This window comes from Macaca thibetana, chromosome 3, assembly GCF_024542745.1.
Source record: "Macaca thibetana thibetana isolate TM-01 chromosome 3, ASM2454274v1, whole genome shotgun sequence".
Lineage (NCBI taxonomy): Eukaryota > Metazoa > Chordata > Mammalia > Primates > Cercopithecidae > Macaca > Macaca thibetana.
In genome coordinates this window covers 163418431-163431841 of record NC_065580.1, presented here as the reverse complement: position 1 = coordinate 163431841, position 13411 = coordinate 163418431, and the positions used below count along the sequence as shown (strand labels likewise).

The 13411-nt window shown below is 39.3% G+C and overlaps 1 protein-coding gene across 11 annotated transcripts in view; it reads right to left on the bottom strand.

Moving 5' to 3' along the window:
* GART (phosphoribosylglycinamide formyltransferase, phosphoribosylglycinamide synthetase, phosphoribosylaminoimidazole synthetase) overlaps positions 1-13411 on the bottom strand; it is a 38490-nt gene that overhangs the window by 17681 nt on the left and 7398 nt on the right. For all 11 annotated transcript variants that reach the window (XM_050785968.1, XM_050785975.1, XM_050785964.1 and 8 more), the window contains 9 exons: positions 12434-12529; positions 11790-11964; positions 9914-10025; positions 9056-9124; positions 8321-8446; positions 6520-6607; positions 6196-6281; positions 5844-6012; positions 2726-2957 (listed from right to left, as the gene is read on the bottom strand). In XM_050785968.1, coding sequence (XP_050641925.1) covers positions 2726-2957; positions 5844-6012; positions 6196-6281; positions 6520-6607; positions 8321-8446; positions 9056-9124; positions 9914-10025; positions 11790-11964; positions 12434-12529 — 1153 coding nt within the window. The remainder of the gene's footprint in view (positions 1-2725; positions 2958-5843; positions 6013-6195; positions 6282-6519; positions 6608-8320; positions 8447-9055; positions 9125-9913; positions 10026-11789; positions 11965-12433; positions 12530-13411) is intronic.

The window sequence follows — 13411 nt, the reverse complement described above, 5'->3', positions numbered from 1 at the left end:
ACACCAGGGAAAATTATTTTAATCTTAAAATATTATTTAAAGCAGAAGGTATCCCCAGTGATTTTCACATCCCCTAAAGTGCTTAAAATTTTTAAAAGTCAGTGCTTGGGCCCACATCTATACAGATTCTGATTTAACTGGTCTAGGGCAGGCTCTGGGAATTGAAACAAGTTTGAACAATCTCCCCAGCTGATTTGATTACATCATCCCCAAGAACCGCTATTCTAACTCAATCACCTATTTCTTCCAGAAGTACTTCTCACAGGCTGCTAAACATACTGATTTAAACTATTTTTTTTACTAAGGTAAAATATACACAACATAAAGTTCAGCATCTTAACCATTTTTAAGTTCAATGGTATTGAATACAATTATAATGTTATGCACCCAGCCCCATCATCCATCTCCATAACCCTTTATCTTGTAAAACTGAACCTCTGTCCCAATTAAATAACTCCCCATTCCCCACTACCCCCAGACTCTAGCAACCATCTATTTAAAAGTAGACATACTGATATTTTGCTACAACTTTTCTCAGTTTACTTTTGGTATGAACAAGAGGAATGCCTAATCGAGTCAAAAAAATGAAAATCAGGTTTGTAAAAACTGTACACAAAGTATCCCTAAATAAACTGAGTTCTTAATTGCAATAATATATAACTGTATCTGTTTCCTAATAGCTGAGGACAGTAAGAAACACTATGACAAAAGCAAAACCAGGCAAAGATATTCAGGGCATCACATTTCCTTCTGTATAGACCTACAAGTTGGAGCAGCACATTTAGAGATCAAATCCGTGAATGACACTGCAGATTTTGTAGTCTTGACTTGCAAAAATGAGAACTCTGGCCTGCTGGGGTGCAGTGATACATGAATAAATATGTGTTTTATTAAAAACAAGCTGGCTTGCTTTTATAGAAGTGTCTTTTTAAGAAGCATACAAAATAAAAAAAATAATAATTAAAAAAACAAGGTGCCAGAATACAGTTGAGTGCATTGGCAGTTAACTCAAATAAAGACAGCAGCCCAGGGTCACTCTCAGATAGGAAACAAAGATTGATTTTAAAAAACTCTTTCTCCGGTAGCAACTAACACTGTGGCATTTCAATTTTTTCATCTTTATAACTTAAATAATTCAGACTAGAATTGAGATTGCAGTCCCTTCAAACCATTTTAGTCATTTTTTTTTTTTTTTTTTTTTTTTTTTTTTTTTTGAACAGTTTCGTTCTGTCGCCCATTTCAAGTGGACTCACTAGCTCCGCCTCCTGGGTTTACGCCATTCTTTCAGCCTTAAATGCCAAAATTTTTTAGTAAACGGGGTTTCACTTGTTAGCCAGGATGGTCTCATCTCCTGACCTTGATAATGTTCTCCCAAAGTGCTGGGATTACAGGCTTGAGCCACCGCGCGCCCGGCCGACTCTAGTCATTTTTAAATGAAAAATAAATTTCTAGCATGGCATTTTAATGTTCTCGATTCTTGGAAAATGTTTAAACTTTACAGTATCTGCCTCTTGGTAACAGTATAGCTTGAATTAAGTTGGTAAAAAATTTTGTCTTAAAATTTATTCATTATCCATAAATGAACTTCATGAACAATAGTAAATGTGATATATTTTTAAGAAATCAGGCCACGTGCAGTGGCTCACGCCTGTTAATCCCAGTACTTTGGGAGGCTGAGGCAGGGATCGCCCGAGGTCAGGAGTTCGAGACCAGCCCGGCCAACAAGGTGAAACCCCATCTCTACCCAAAACACAAAAATTACCTGGGCACGGTGGCAGGCACCTGTAATCCCAGCTACTCGGGAGGCTGAGGCAGGGCAATCACTTGAACCCGGGAGGTGGAGGTTGCGGTGAGCCGAGATCACGCCACTGCACTCCAGCCTGGGTGACAAGAGCAAAACTCTGTCTCCAAAAAAAAAAAAAAAAAAAGAAAGAAAGAAAGAAAGAAATCAAATACCCATTTCCAACTAAGACTTTATTGATTTTACAAGTCAACAGTTTGTACATACCAACAATGCATCAGTAAGAGGTCAAAAAATACATTTTAGTAACAGATACAAACGCAATGATAAAATGAGACTGTCAAAATTTATAGTATAATCAAATCAAATTGCAAAGTTAGATGACCAATATTCTCATCTCGAGTTCTTTGATAAAACCATGAACTATGTTTCAAATACAATACTATGTGATAAAGCAAGGAATAAACATCAGTATCAGGCCAAGTGCAGTGGCTCATGCCTATAATCCCAGCATTTTGGGAGGCCAAAGCAGGAGGATCACTTGAGCCCAGAAGTTTGAGACTAGCCTTGGCAGCATGGTGAAACCTCATCTCTACAAAAAATACAAAAAAATTAGCCAGGTGTGGTGGCCTGCGCCTGCAGTCCCAGCTACTTGGGAGGCTGAGGCATGAGAACTTGGGCGACAGAGGGAGACCCTGTCTCAAAAAGTTAAAAAAAATTAAAAAAATACAAAATAAATAAAAATCAGTACCACTGTGATTTTGCTAAACTTTCCAAACTTAAGCTATCATGAAGTTTTTCCCATTTAATTTGAATATTGTTGTAACCAGTTTTGATTCAAACAAAATACAAACCAAGATCGTATCAGTCCCATAGAGAGAAAAGAATACTGAATGACTTATTATACGGTCAATGAAGTGTTCTACATAGCCATTTAGGCCAGTTTCTGAAATGGCACTACAGCTAACTTGCTTAGGGTTTTACCTGGGCTGCTGGAGGAAAGCTATGGCACGAAAGCCAATGTCTTTCCTATAAATTGCTCCCTCAAACTTTATAGCTGCTAGTCCTTTCTTGGCTTCCTCGAGAGCTGATACGAGATTTTCCCGGATGGCTGTGACTGCAAGAACTCTACCCCCATGAGTTACTACTTTGCCATTTTTAAGGGCAGTGCCTGCGTGGAACACCTCCAGTCCTAGAGCTTGAGCCTCGGAAAACCCTAGAAGAGAGCATATTTGACATATGATTTGAAATAGCAATGGTATTTCACACTGTGAAGTGATTTATAATTTCCACAAGTTTTTTCTCTTTTCTAAAACTTGACTAGCTACGGTGGCTCAGGCCTCTAATCCCAGCACTTTGGGAGGCTGAGGCAAGGATTGCTTGAGTCCATGAGTTCGAGACCAGCCTGGGCAACAGAGCAAGACCTTGCCTCTACATACATACATACATAAATAAATAATAGCCAAGTGTGGTGGCACACACCGGCTGAGGTGGATCACTTGAATTTGGGAGTTTGAGGCTGCAGTGAGGTGTGATCGCACCACTGCTCCAAATGCAGCAATAGAGTGAGACCCTGTCTCAAAATAAATAAATACATAAAAATTAAAAATTAAAGATCTTTATCTCACTTAAAAGAACCTTCCCTATCAGACAGGTCTTCTTTTATTTTTTGAGACTGAGTCTCATTCTGTTGCCAGGCTGGAGTGCACTGGCGCGATCTCACTGCAAACCTCTGCCTCCTGGGTTCAAGCAATTCTTCCTCAGCCTCATGAGTAGCTGGGACTACAGGCATGCACCACCGTGCCCAGATACTTTTTGTATTTTTAGTAGAGACGGGGTTTCAAAATGTTGGCCAGGATGGTCTCAATCTTTTGACCTTCTGATCTGCCTGCCTTGGCCTCCCAAAGTGCTGGGATTATAGGCGTGAGCCACTGCGCCCGGCCCTGACAGGTCTTAATGCAATATAATAGTAAATAGATCTTTCTCCTAAGAACTGTCTGCTATTTTAGGATGACAACCTAAATTCTCGTGTTATCGTAAATCTCATTATAAAAGCAATTGTTTAATGAGGAAGAATGAAAAATCCTGCATCTGATCACATTAATCTTTTCCTTAAGACTAAGAGAACTTCCTTTTCTTTTTGAGAGAGATGCTCTGTCACCCAGGCTGGAGTGTGCAGTGGTGCGATCTCAGCTCACTGCAACCTCTACCTCCTGGGTTCAAGCCATCCTGTCACCTCAGCCTCCTGAGTAGCTAGGATTACATGCATGCACCACTATACTTGGCTAATTGTTTTTGTATTTTTAGTAGAGACAGGGTTTCACCATGTTGGCCACGCTGGTCTCGAACTCCTGACCTCAAGTGATCTGCCCGCTTCAGCCTCCTGAAGTGCTAGGATTATAGGTGTGAGCCACAGTGCCTGGCCTGTAAAGGAACTTGTTTTCATCATAGTTATTCAATTAAAGCTGCTTCTTTTTTCTTTTTCAATTTTTTTTTTTTAACCAGACCATGAGACTTAAGTTTCTTTCTTTTAAATATAACCAATATGATCAGTAAAATGCAAAACATAAGTAATCTTTTCAGTAATATAACACTTGTACCATTTTAAGACAAACTCGGCTTAAGTTTTGGGGTCAGCCCCAAATTCCTACCGCTTCATTGTATTTTGAATTATTTTAAGCTCTCAGATACAGCTTTATACTTAAAATATTATTAGACTATGTATTCTAAATTCTAAAGTGGCCAAAGGGGACAGTTTATATAAAGATAACACTTTTTCTTAATTTTTAGAAAAACATTCTTTTATCTCCCAGTGGTCTTCTTTTTCCATCTCTATTTCTCTTCTCGGCGTCCTATTTGGTAGTTTGTTAATATACATCTTCCGTGAGTGTTTTTACAACAGAAAGCCATTTAGTGATTCTGAATGGCTACTCTGCCTGCCAGTATCAGTAAAACTCAATATTGCTCTGGTATAACTATTACACACTTGTTATTTCAATCTTAGGGAAATTTCACCAATGCAAGGGATCTTGGTTCTGGCCCATTTCTTTCTTTGTCCATATTCAAAAGCAATCAGTTCCTAACTGCCTAGCTGCCATGCATGGGATTCATAAGGCAATGGACTTGGTGTCTGGGCAAGACAGTTTATGGGGTTGTTGAATTAAATACACTATTGGAGGCTGGACACGGTGGCTCACGCCTGTAATCCCAACACTTTGGGAGGACGAGGTGAGCGGATCACTTGAGGTCAGGAGTTCAAGACCAGCCAGGCCAACATGGTGAAACCCCATCTCTACTAAAAATACAGAAATTAGCTGGGCCTGGTGGTGCACACCTGTAATCCAGTTACTTGGGAGGCTGAGCCAGAAGAATCACTTGAACCCAAGGGGAGGTTACAGTGAGCCGAGCGTACCACTGCACTCTAGCCTAGGCAACAGAGCTAGAGTCCATCTCAAAAAAAAAAAAAAAAAAAAGGAAACCCCCAAATACACTACTGGAGCACTGAGAGTGGCCAAACTATAGCCTGCTAGGGGTTACAGAGGTCTGCCTTTGGACTTACAGCACTGGACCTTAGATTTAACATCATTTAACGAGATTTTTCACCTACTATAAAGAGAAAAAAAAAAAAAAGGACAAACTGAAACTATTTGAATTTTACCATCCAAGTGACTATGGGGTGCACTGTAAACTGGGTGTCAAACCACACAAGACTGTATGCATTTGTGATAATTCAGAGTCCTAATCTCCAAAATGTATCTTATTGATATACTTTGCACTAATGTCCCTCTGACTCTCAGAGAATCTCATTATTACCCTGGCTCTAGGCAGGTGGAAGGCTGCACTGGGTGACACTCTGGAGATATGGTTCTGCCACTTATGTCTTCCTTGCACAGGAAGGAAAATCAACGGCTCTTTGAATATAGTAATTGTGGATATTTGAACACACATATCCAATAAGCAACATGGTTAGGTTAGGACCCTCTGAAAGGTTTCTGATGGCTTCACACTCTTATCAAGAGCAAGCCTTAGTGTGGGAGGGAGGTCTGCTGTGGCGCTGGCACTTGTCACATTGTACTCCACCCTCTTGCTCCCTGACACTCACCTGTTATCTCTACACCCTTGGTGTAGTCTCCAGGATAACCTTTACTTGCCATGACAACAGTTAGGGCGGTGTGGTTTTCTAGCCAAACAGGCAGAGATGTGCAGAGCAGTCCATCTAAGGTGGACTGAATCACTTCATAAAGATCACTTTTAAGAAGTGGGAGGATTACCTGGAAAAACATAATCCACATGGCAGGTGAGATAAATGTTAGTTTTCCTTAAACATTGTATTCACTGGGGTACTAGCAGAACTTGCACGAACTTCCCAAAGGTAATTACTTCCAGGCTGATAAATTCCAAGATTAAAATAACACGTATCTTCTACTAAGTAATACTTTGATATTTTTACCCACTTGGCACTCTGGATCACCAAAACGGCAATTAAACTCTAGAACTTTTGGGCCATCCTTGGTCAGCATTATTCCAGCATAGAGAATACCTTCATTAAAAAAAAAAAAAAAAGAGAGAGAGAGAAAGAAAATCGATAATGAAGACACTGTATTACAAATATAAAATCTACTACATAAACTTCTAATAATCAAAGTTTAGGAAAAATCATAAACATTAAAAAAATGGTCCATTAAAAACTGATGAAAAAAAGAGAATGGAAAATAAGTTTTATCAAAAGTGCAAAGTTACTCTACAGGTGGCTTCCATAGTAACGTGAGTGGGCCTACCTGTATATGGAGTACCCTCTTGCTGCATGCCATCCACTGTCCTCTGAAGAACAGTATCTTTAATTTTTAGTAATAGATCATTAGAAACCTGGAGAACATGCAGAAACACTTAAATGTAACAGGTAACTTAAAAAGTCTAAGAGGTATTACATGGGACAACAGAAGGGGATGATGAGGATAACTCATTTTTTTACTACCTGAAACAGGCTGAGCACTTTGAACTTGAAAGATTTAAACTTTCTCAACCTTCACAATGACATCAAGTAGGTATTTTAGCTTTATGATTTTCAAGAACACACACCTTTAAAAGAACTAGCCAAAAATAGTTTCCCAAAACCTAACAGAAATGAAAGAAGTTCTCTCCTACCCTAAGGCTTCTTTGTATCTTTCCCAGTATATGCTGCATATTTCATAAGCCTATATAGGTTAAGAATCTGGACTTATGAATATAATTGTAAAAATTAGACCCCGAGATAGTTCCTAGAATCTACTGTTACCAAATGGTAGTTTTAATACAAGTGTTGGGATTACAGGTGTGAACCACCATGCCTTGCTGGCCTATACTTATGAAGTCTTTAAAAAAAAAAAAAGAAGTTTATTTTTAATCTTTCTTTTTTTGAGGTGGAGTTTTGCTCTTATTGTCCAGGTTGGAGTGCAATGGCGCAATCTTGGCTCACCATAACCTCCGCCTCCTGGGTTCAAGTGATTCTCCTGCCTTAGCCTCCCGAGTAGCTGGGACTATAGGCATGTGCCAACGTGCCTGGCTAATTTCTGTATTTTCAGTAGGGACGGGGTTTCTCCATGTTGGTCAGGCTGGTCTCAAACTCCTGACCTCAGGTGATCCACCCGCCTCGGCCTCCCAAAGTGCTGCAATTACAGGTGTGAGCCACCATGCCCAGCCTATTTTTAATCTTTTAAGCAAGAAAAATATGTAAAGGGGCACTATATTAGCACAAACAATTATGAGTATCATCAATGAAAAGAACAGATGAGTTTCTGGATTGCTAACCTACTGGTAATATATGCCAACAACACAAATTCCTAATAAAAACTGTGTAGAAGGCCAGGCGTGGTGGCTCACGCCTGTAATCCCAGCACTTTGGGAGGCCGAGGCAGGCAGATCACAAGGTCAAGAGATCGAGACCATACACTGGCCAACATGGTGAAACCCCACCTTTACTAAAAATACAAAAATTAGCCTGGCGTAGTGGTGTGCGCCTGTAGTCCCAGCTACTCGGGAGGCTGAGGCAGGAGAACTGCTTGAATCCGGGAGGTGGAGGGTGTAGTGAGCCAAGATCTCTCCATTGCACTCCAGCCTGGTGACAGAGCGAGACTCCGTCTCAAAAAACAATAACAAAAACTGTGCAGAAATTGTTTGGAAACGTGTTCTCTGTTATGAAGTAGAAAGATCAGAACAAATTCTGATCTGACTTGGTTCTCAATTCACATCACACACACACAGATACACACAGACAACACTTTTGTGCTGAACCACGGATATCCAAAGATGAATCCAAGACCACAACAGGCTCCCATGTGTTAAAAATTGGGTGTAGAGAGGAGGGAATAGGAGGATCTATTCAATCCACACTACAGATTGGTTTATTTTGGTTCTTCAAAAAAGGCTTTTAGGAAAAGTTATTTTTAGAGACCAGAAAAGATACTCTTCATTTAATTGCTGATTAGTAACAATTTATAGCAACAAACAAACAGAAAACAAAACAAAATATAAAGTATCATCTAAGAGTTCTCTGAGAAAATCAAACTACTACAAGACTTCAGCAGAGTCTTCAGGAAGTACCTGAGGAGCCGGACAATAGGCTCCCATTCCCCCTGTGTTAGGGCCGCCATCTCCCTCCAGTAATCGCTTATGGTCCTGCGCCGGTGGCATGGGGGCCACAGTCTTGCCATCAGTGAAGCACAGACACTATAAAGAAAACAAAATAGTCCATTTATGTTAACTGTGAAAAAGTAAAAAAAGAAATTTAGTAACGCAAACTATATGTCCCTTAGTTCTTTGAGGAAAAGTTTTTTTTTTTTTTTTAAACAGAAAAATGAACTAAAACATCAATAACATTAAGCTACATACATCAAGAATCACAATGTACTCAACTTCTGAAGGATTTGTAATTTTTGGGTAAGTTAGAAAAAAACCAAGCTACTCTCAAAGTAAAAGATTTCAACCTTTTCCCCACTTTAAGTTTCCAGGCATTAAAACTTGGTTTAAGGTGACTTTATTTATTTTGCAATAAACTGTATGTGAAAGAAAAAGCATGAATGTTTGAATTAATTCAGAACCTCAATAATGTGTGATATAAGTCCAAGTGCCCCACTAACACACTAGGGATGACTAATAGAGGATCAATTCTTTTTTCATTTGCACCCCCCAACAATAAAGGTATACAAATTCCTTTGTAACTGCTGGGTTTACGTTTCTAGATGAAGCAACCAGAGTATATCAAGTCTTTTCTGGGGTACATAGGTCAGATGACAGCTTCTTACACACTATAAAAGCCAAAAAGATGGATATACATACAGACACCTCTTCTCCGTCAAGAAGTTCTTCAATGACAATTGTTTCTCCGGCTGCCCCAAAGGCTTTCTCCTGATTGTAAGTTTTTTTTTTTTTTTTTAAAAAAAAGAGGTTTGGTAAGTTTTCAATATTTACTTAGTTGACTTTTAGCATTATCCAGCATTTGTATTATGAACCAGTGAGTACTACAATTTTTCTTTCCCTTTCAGAAAGACTCAAAGGGAACATATAAATGTTTCCTATTTTTAATGTGGCAATAGTGTAGCAAACACTGGTATAGATGGAATAAACATATCTCTAATATTCTCCTGAAGATTTGGTGATCCAGTTTCAAATAACGTATGGGAAAAACAGATGTTTTCATTATCACCACTTAATCCTCACTTCCGATTATAATTATACATGTTTGGCTGTAATAACTACACTAAAGAATGCCTGTGAAAGTAGATTTCTACAAGGACAGAAAACCCACAACAACAAAGATCGATCACGAAAGGCAAAGCATATTCATTCATTAATTTACTTCTCTTAGACCCGGGACACATGGGACAAATACTTTTGTCCTCACGGATGGACATAATTTATTTATATGTTTTAGAGTCTGAGGATTTTCTTTCAGTGGCAGACAACAAAGGATGTTACAATTTACTTCAAAATAATACAATCATGGTTTAGTTTACCATGTAAATCTGTAATAACTATTTTGTAGAGATGGATTATAACATATGGAATTATAAAAAATAACTTACCCATGTGTTTGCAAAATAGATTTTCCTTATTGTGACGAACATTTTTTAAACTTAAAAGGGTATTTATTCAGTGTGAATAGAAAGGTAAATTTTTTCAACAGACTCAGCCTACCTGCATGATCTCTTGTACAGCTTTGCAGGCCTCTTCTTTGCTCTTTGCAACAATCACCCCTTTTCCAGCCGCAAGACCACTGGCCTTCACAACCAAAGCAGGGAAGTCTGCACTGTAAAGACAGAGTAATCTTCAACATCCAACAAAATGCTACAACTCAAGATTTTAAAATGCTGTGGGATTTTGTAACGATACGCTATAGCAATGACTGAAAAGCAGAATGAAAAAAATTACTTATCATTTCAACACATTTTGATGTACTTCCCACCAGGATGTTTTCCCCTACATATTTCTTTATAGTTGTAATCATACAGTACCTATAACTTTGCTTTTTTCATGTATCATGAGATTATATAGGCAATATCTTTGAAGAATAGGTGTATAGAGAACATATGGTATAATCTCTAAGATACAAAGTAGCAAACAGTACTCTCATTCAAGTAGAAAATGCAGCTATATAACAACAAGCATACACAGACCATTTCTGGGAGTACACATACTAAATTATCAAGTGGGCCTGGGGGTCTGGAAGGAGACTTACCCAAAGAAAGTAACAAAACTGTTACTTGCTCAAGGCATCTGGCTACTAGGAAATGAAAATATTCAGTGTTTAAGAAACTCTGTAGGATATGAATGGAAAAAAATGAAACTGATACAACTGAAAGGAAAACATACCAGGTAGCAGAAATGTCAACAAAAAAAGGGCAAAGGCATGTGTCTACTAACACTCATTAATTGCTCAATGCTTTCCACGTAGTAGAGAACAAAGGATGCTTAATTTTGAAATCTAAAATTGCAATAGTGGTGGCAGATGACCAAGTGATGATTACTCACTCTGGTTAATTATTTATGATAAAAAAAAAAAATCAATGTTCTTTATGTTGTAAGATGCCACCATGTTTGTCAATCTGGCTGTGAGGCCTAGTGTGATGGCTCACGCCTGTAATCCCAGCACTTTGGGAGTCAGAGGGACGTGGATCTCTTGAGCTCTAGAGTTTGGGACCAGCCTGGGCAACATGGTAAAACTCAGCCTTCTATAAAAAATACAAAAACTAGCTGGGAGTGGTGGTGTGTGCCCATTGTCCCAGCTACTTGTGAGACAGAGGTGGGAGGATTGCTTGAGTCCAGGAGGCAGAGGTGGCAGTGAGCCAAGATCACACCACTGCACTCCAGCCTGGGTGACAGAAAGAGACCCCGTCTCAGACTGGGGGGATGGTGGGGGCGGGGACCCAAAAACCAAAAACATGGCTGTGAAAAGAGAGCAAAACTGCAGAACCAAGTGTATTTTACCCCCGAGGAGCTACTCAGATTTTATTAAACATGTCACCTTCCTGCAAGGCCACAAGATCGTATAAACTCTATATGCATAGAATCCCATTTTATTTTGGTTCTGGAAAAAGACAACCCACATAATATTTATTGAGAAAGCTTTTTCCATAATTATTTTACCATAATCTTGTGACAGCCTAAGGACCTAGCATTACATTTTCAACACAGAAGTAACCTGTATATTTATTTAATTTTTTTGAGACAGGCTCTCACTCTGTCACCCAGGCTGCAGTGGAGTGGCGCAATCCTGGCTCAGTGCAGCCTCCGCCTCCTGGGTTGAAGTGATCCTCCCACTTTGGCCTTTAGAGTAGCTGGGACTACAGGTGCACACCACCATGCCTGGCTATTTTTTTTTCTGTATTTTTTGTAGAGACAGGGTTTTACCATGTTACCCAGGTTGGTCTCTAACTCCTGAGCTCAAGTGATTCACCTGCCTCGGCCTCCCAAAGTGCTAGGATTACAGGTGAGCCACCGCACCTGGCCATTGACCTGTGTATTTAAATATCACAACTAAACAACTGTCCTTCACAGGCAACCATTTACCTACCTCATAATGAAGCTGCAGGCCTCTTCAGGTTTGGTGAAAGCCTTCCATTGCGCAGTTGGGATTCCATGTCTGTCCATAAACTCTTTGGCAAACCTTTTGCTGGACTCTAACTGAGCCGCTTCTGCTGTTGGGCCAAAGCATCGCACTCCTGCAGACGTCAGGTTCCCAACAATCCCTGTGGATGAAAACAGTAGCCTTAGGTGAACCAAGGTCTCCCCAGGAACTTTTCAGCCTGAAGATGAATTAGTATCAGACTATATCTACATCTAGACAAGGCAGATGACTGGTGGCAGAGGATAACTAACTTTTTCATGTTGTCTACTGGATAGACATAAAATGCTACTAACGTTATTCAAATCTATCAAAAGTTGTTATATTTGCATATATGGATTATTAAACACACACCAGAATACAGCAGAATAAAGACATATAAAATGTTTTCCATGGCTGCAAATTTGATCTCTAACTCATCATATAACTGATGCTTGGGAAAAAAAATCTAGACTCCATAAATTTCGAGAGTGAAAGTTCTTTTTCCAATATAATATTACAAATTCTCATCTGTAAACTAAATTGGATTAGATGATCCCTAAGCTCCTGTTTGCACTGAATATACTGCAACAATAAACAGAAACAAACTTTACCAGCAGCCAGAGGTGCTTCTGGTCCAACAACTACGAATTCAATTTTCTCCTCTTTGCAGAATTGAGCAAGGGCAGTGTGGTCACTGATTGAGATGGCTGTAAACAGAAAAAACACTGCATTTACAAAAACATTCCTCTTAAGTAAACTAAGAGTCTCACTAAAAACAAAGTTCTGTAATTTTGTATGCTTGTTATCTGTTGGTTTTCTTATAATGGCAGAGATGACAGTTTCAACATTTGAAATTCAGACGAGGGTGCATTAGGCTAACCAACAAAGCTCAGTTCTCAGTTCTCATTGTAGACAGATGAAAACACCAATAAACTTCCCAAAAGAGCCATAAAGTACCATCTCCATGATATTGTTCATGTCACTAATATTGATCACGTATTAAACAAAAAACATACCATAAGATATATTCAGAAATTGGTCTTTTAATGTCAATCATTCAATTATACTAAAAATCCACTATGTGCTAGGTACTATCTTCAGCACTGGTATTAAGATGTCAACACGGCTGGGTGCAGTGGCTCACACCTATAATCCCAGCACTTTGGGAGGCCAAGGTGGGTGGATCACCTGAGGTCAGGAGTTTGAGACCAGCCTGAACAACATAATGAAACCCCGTCTCTACTGAAAACACAAAAAGTAGCTGGGAGTGGTGGCAAGTGCCTGTAATCCCAACTACTCGGGAGGCTGAGACAGGAGAATCGCTTGAACCAGGGAGGCGGAGGTTGCAGTGAGCCGAGATCACGCCATTGCACTCCAGCCTGGGTAACAAGAGTGAAACTCCGTCTCAAAAAAAAAAAAAAAAAAAAAAAAAAAAAAAAAAAAAAAAGATGTCAACACAAGCAAGTTCCCTATACTTAACATGTTTACAATCCGCTGTAGGAATGCTGGGTAATAAATATACAAACAAAAGAATAGCAAATATGAACAAATTAAGCAAATTTGATATGGAGAGAATTGAGAGGCTATTT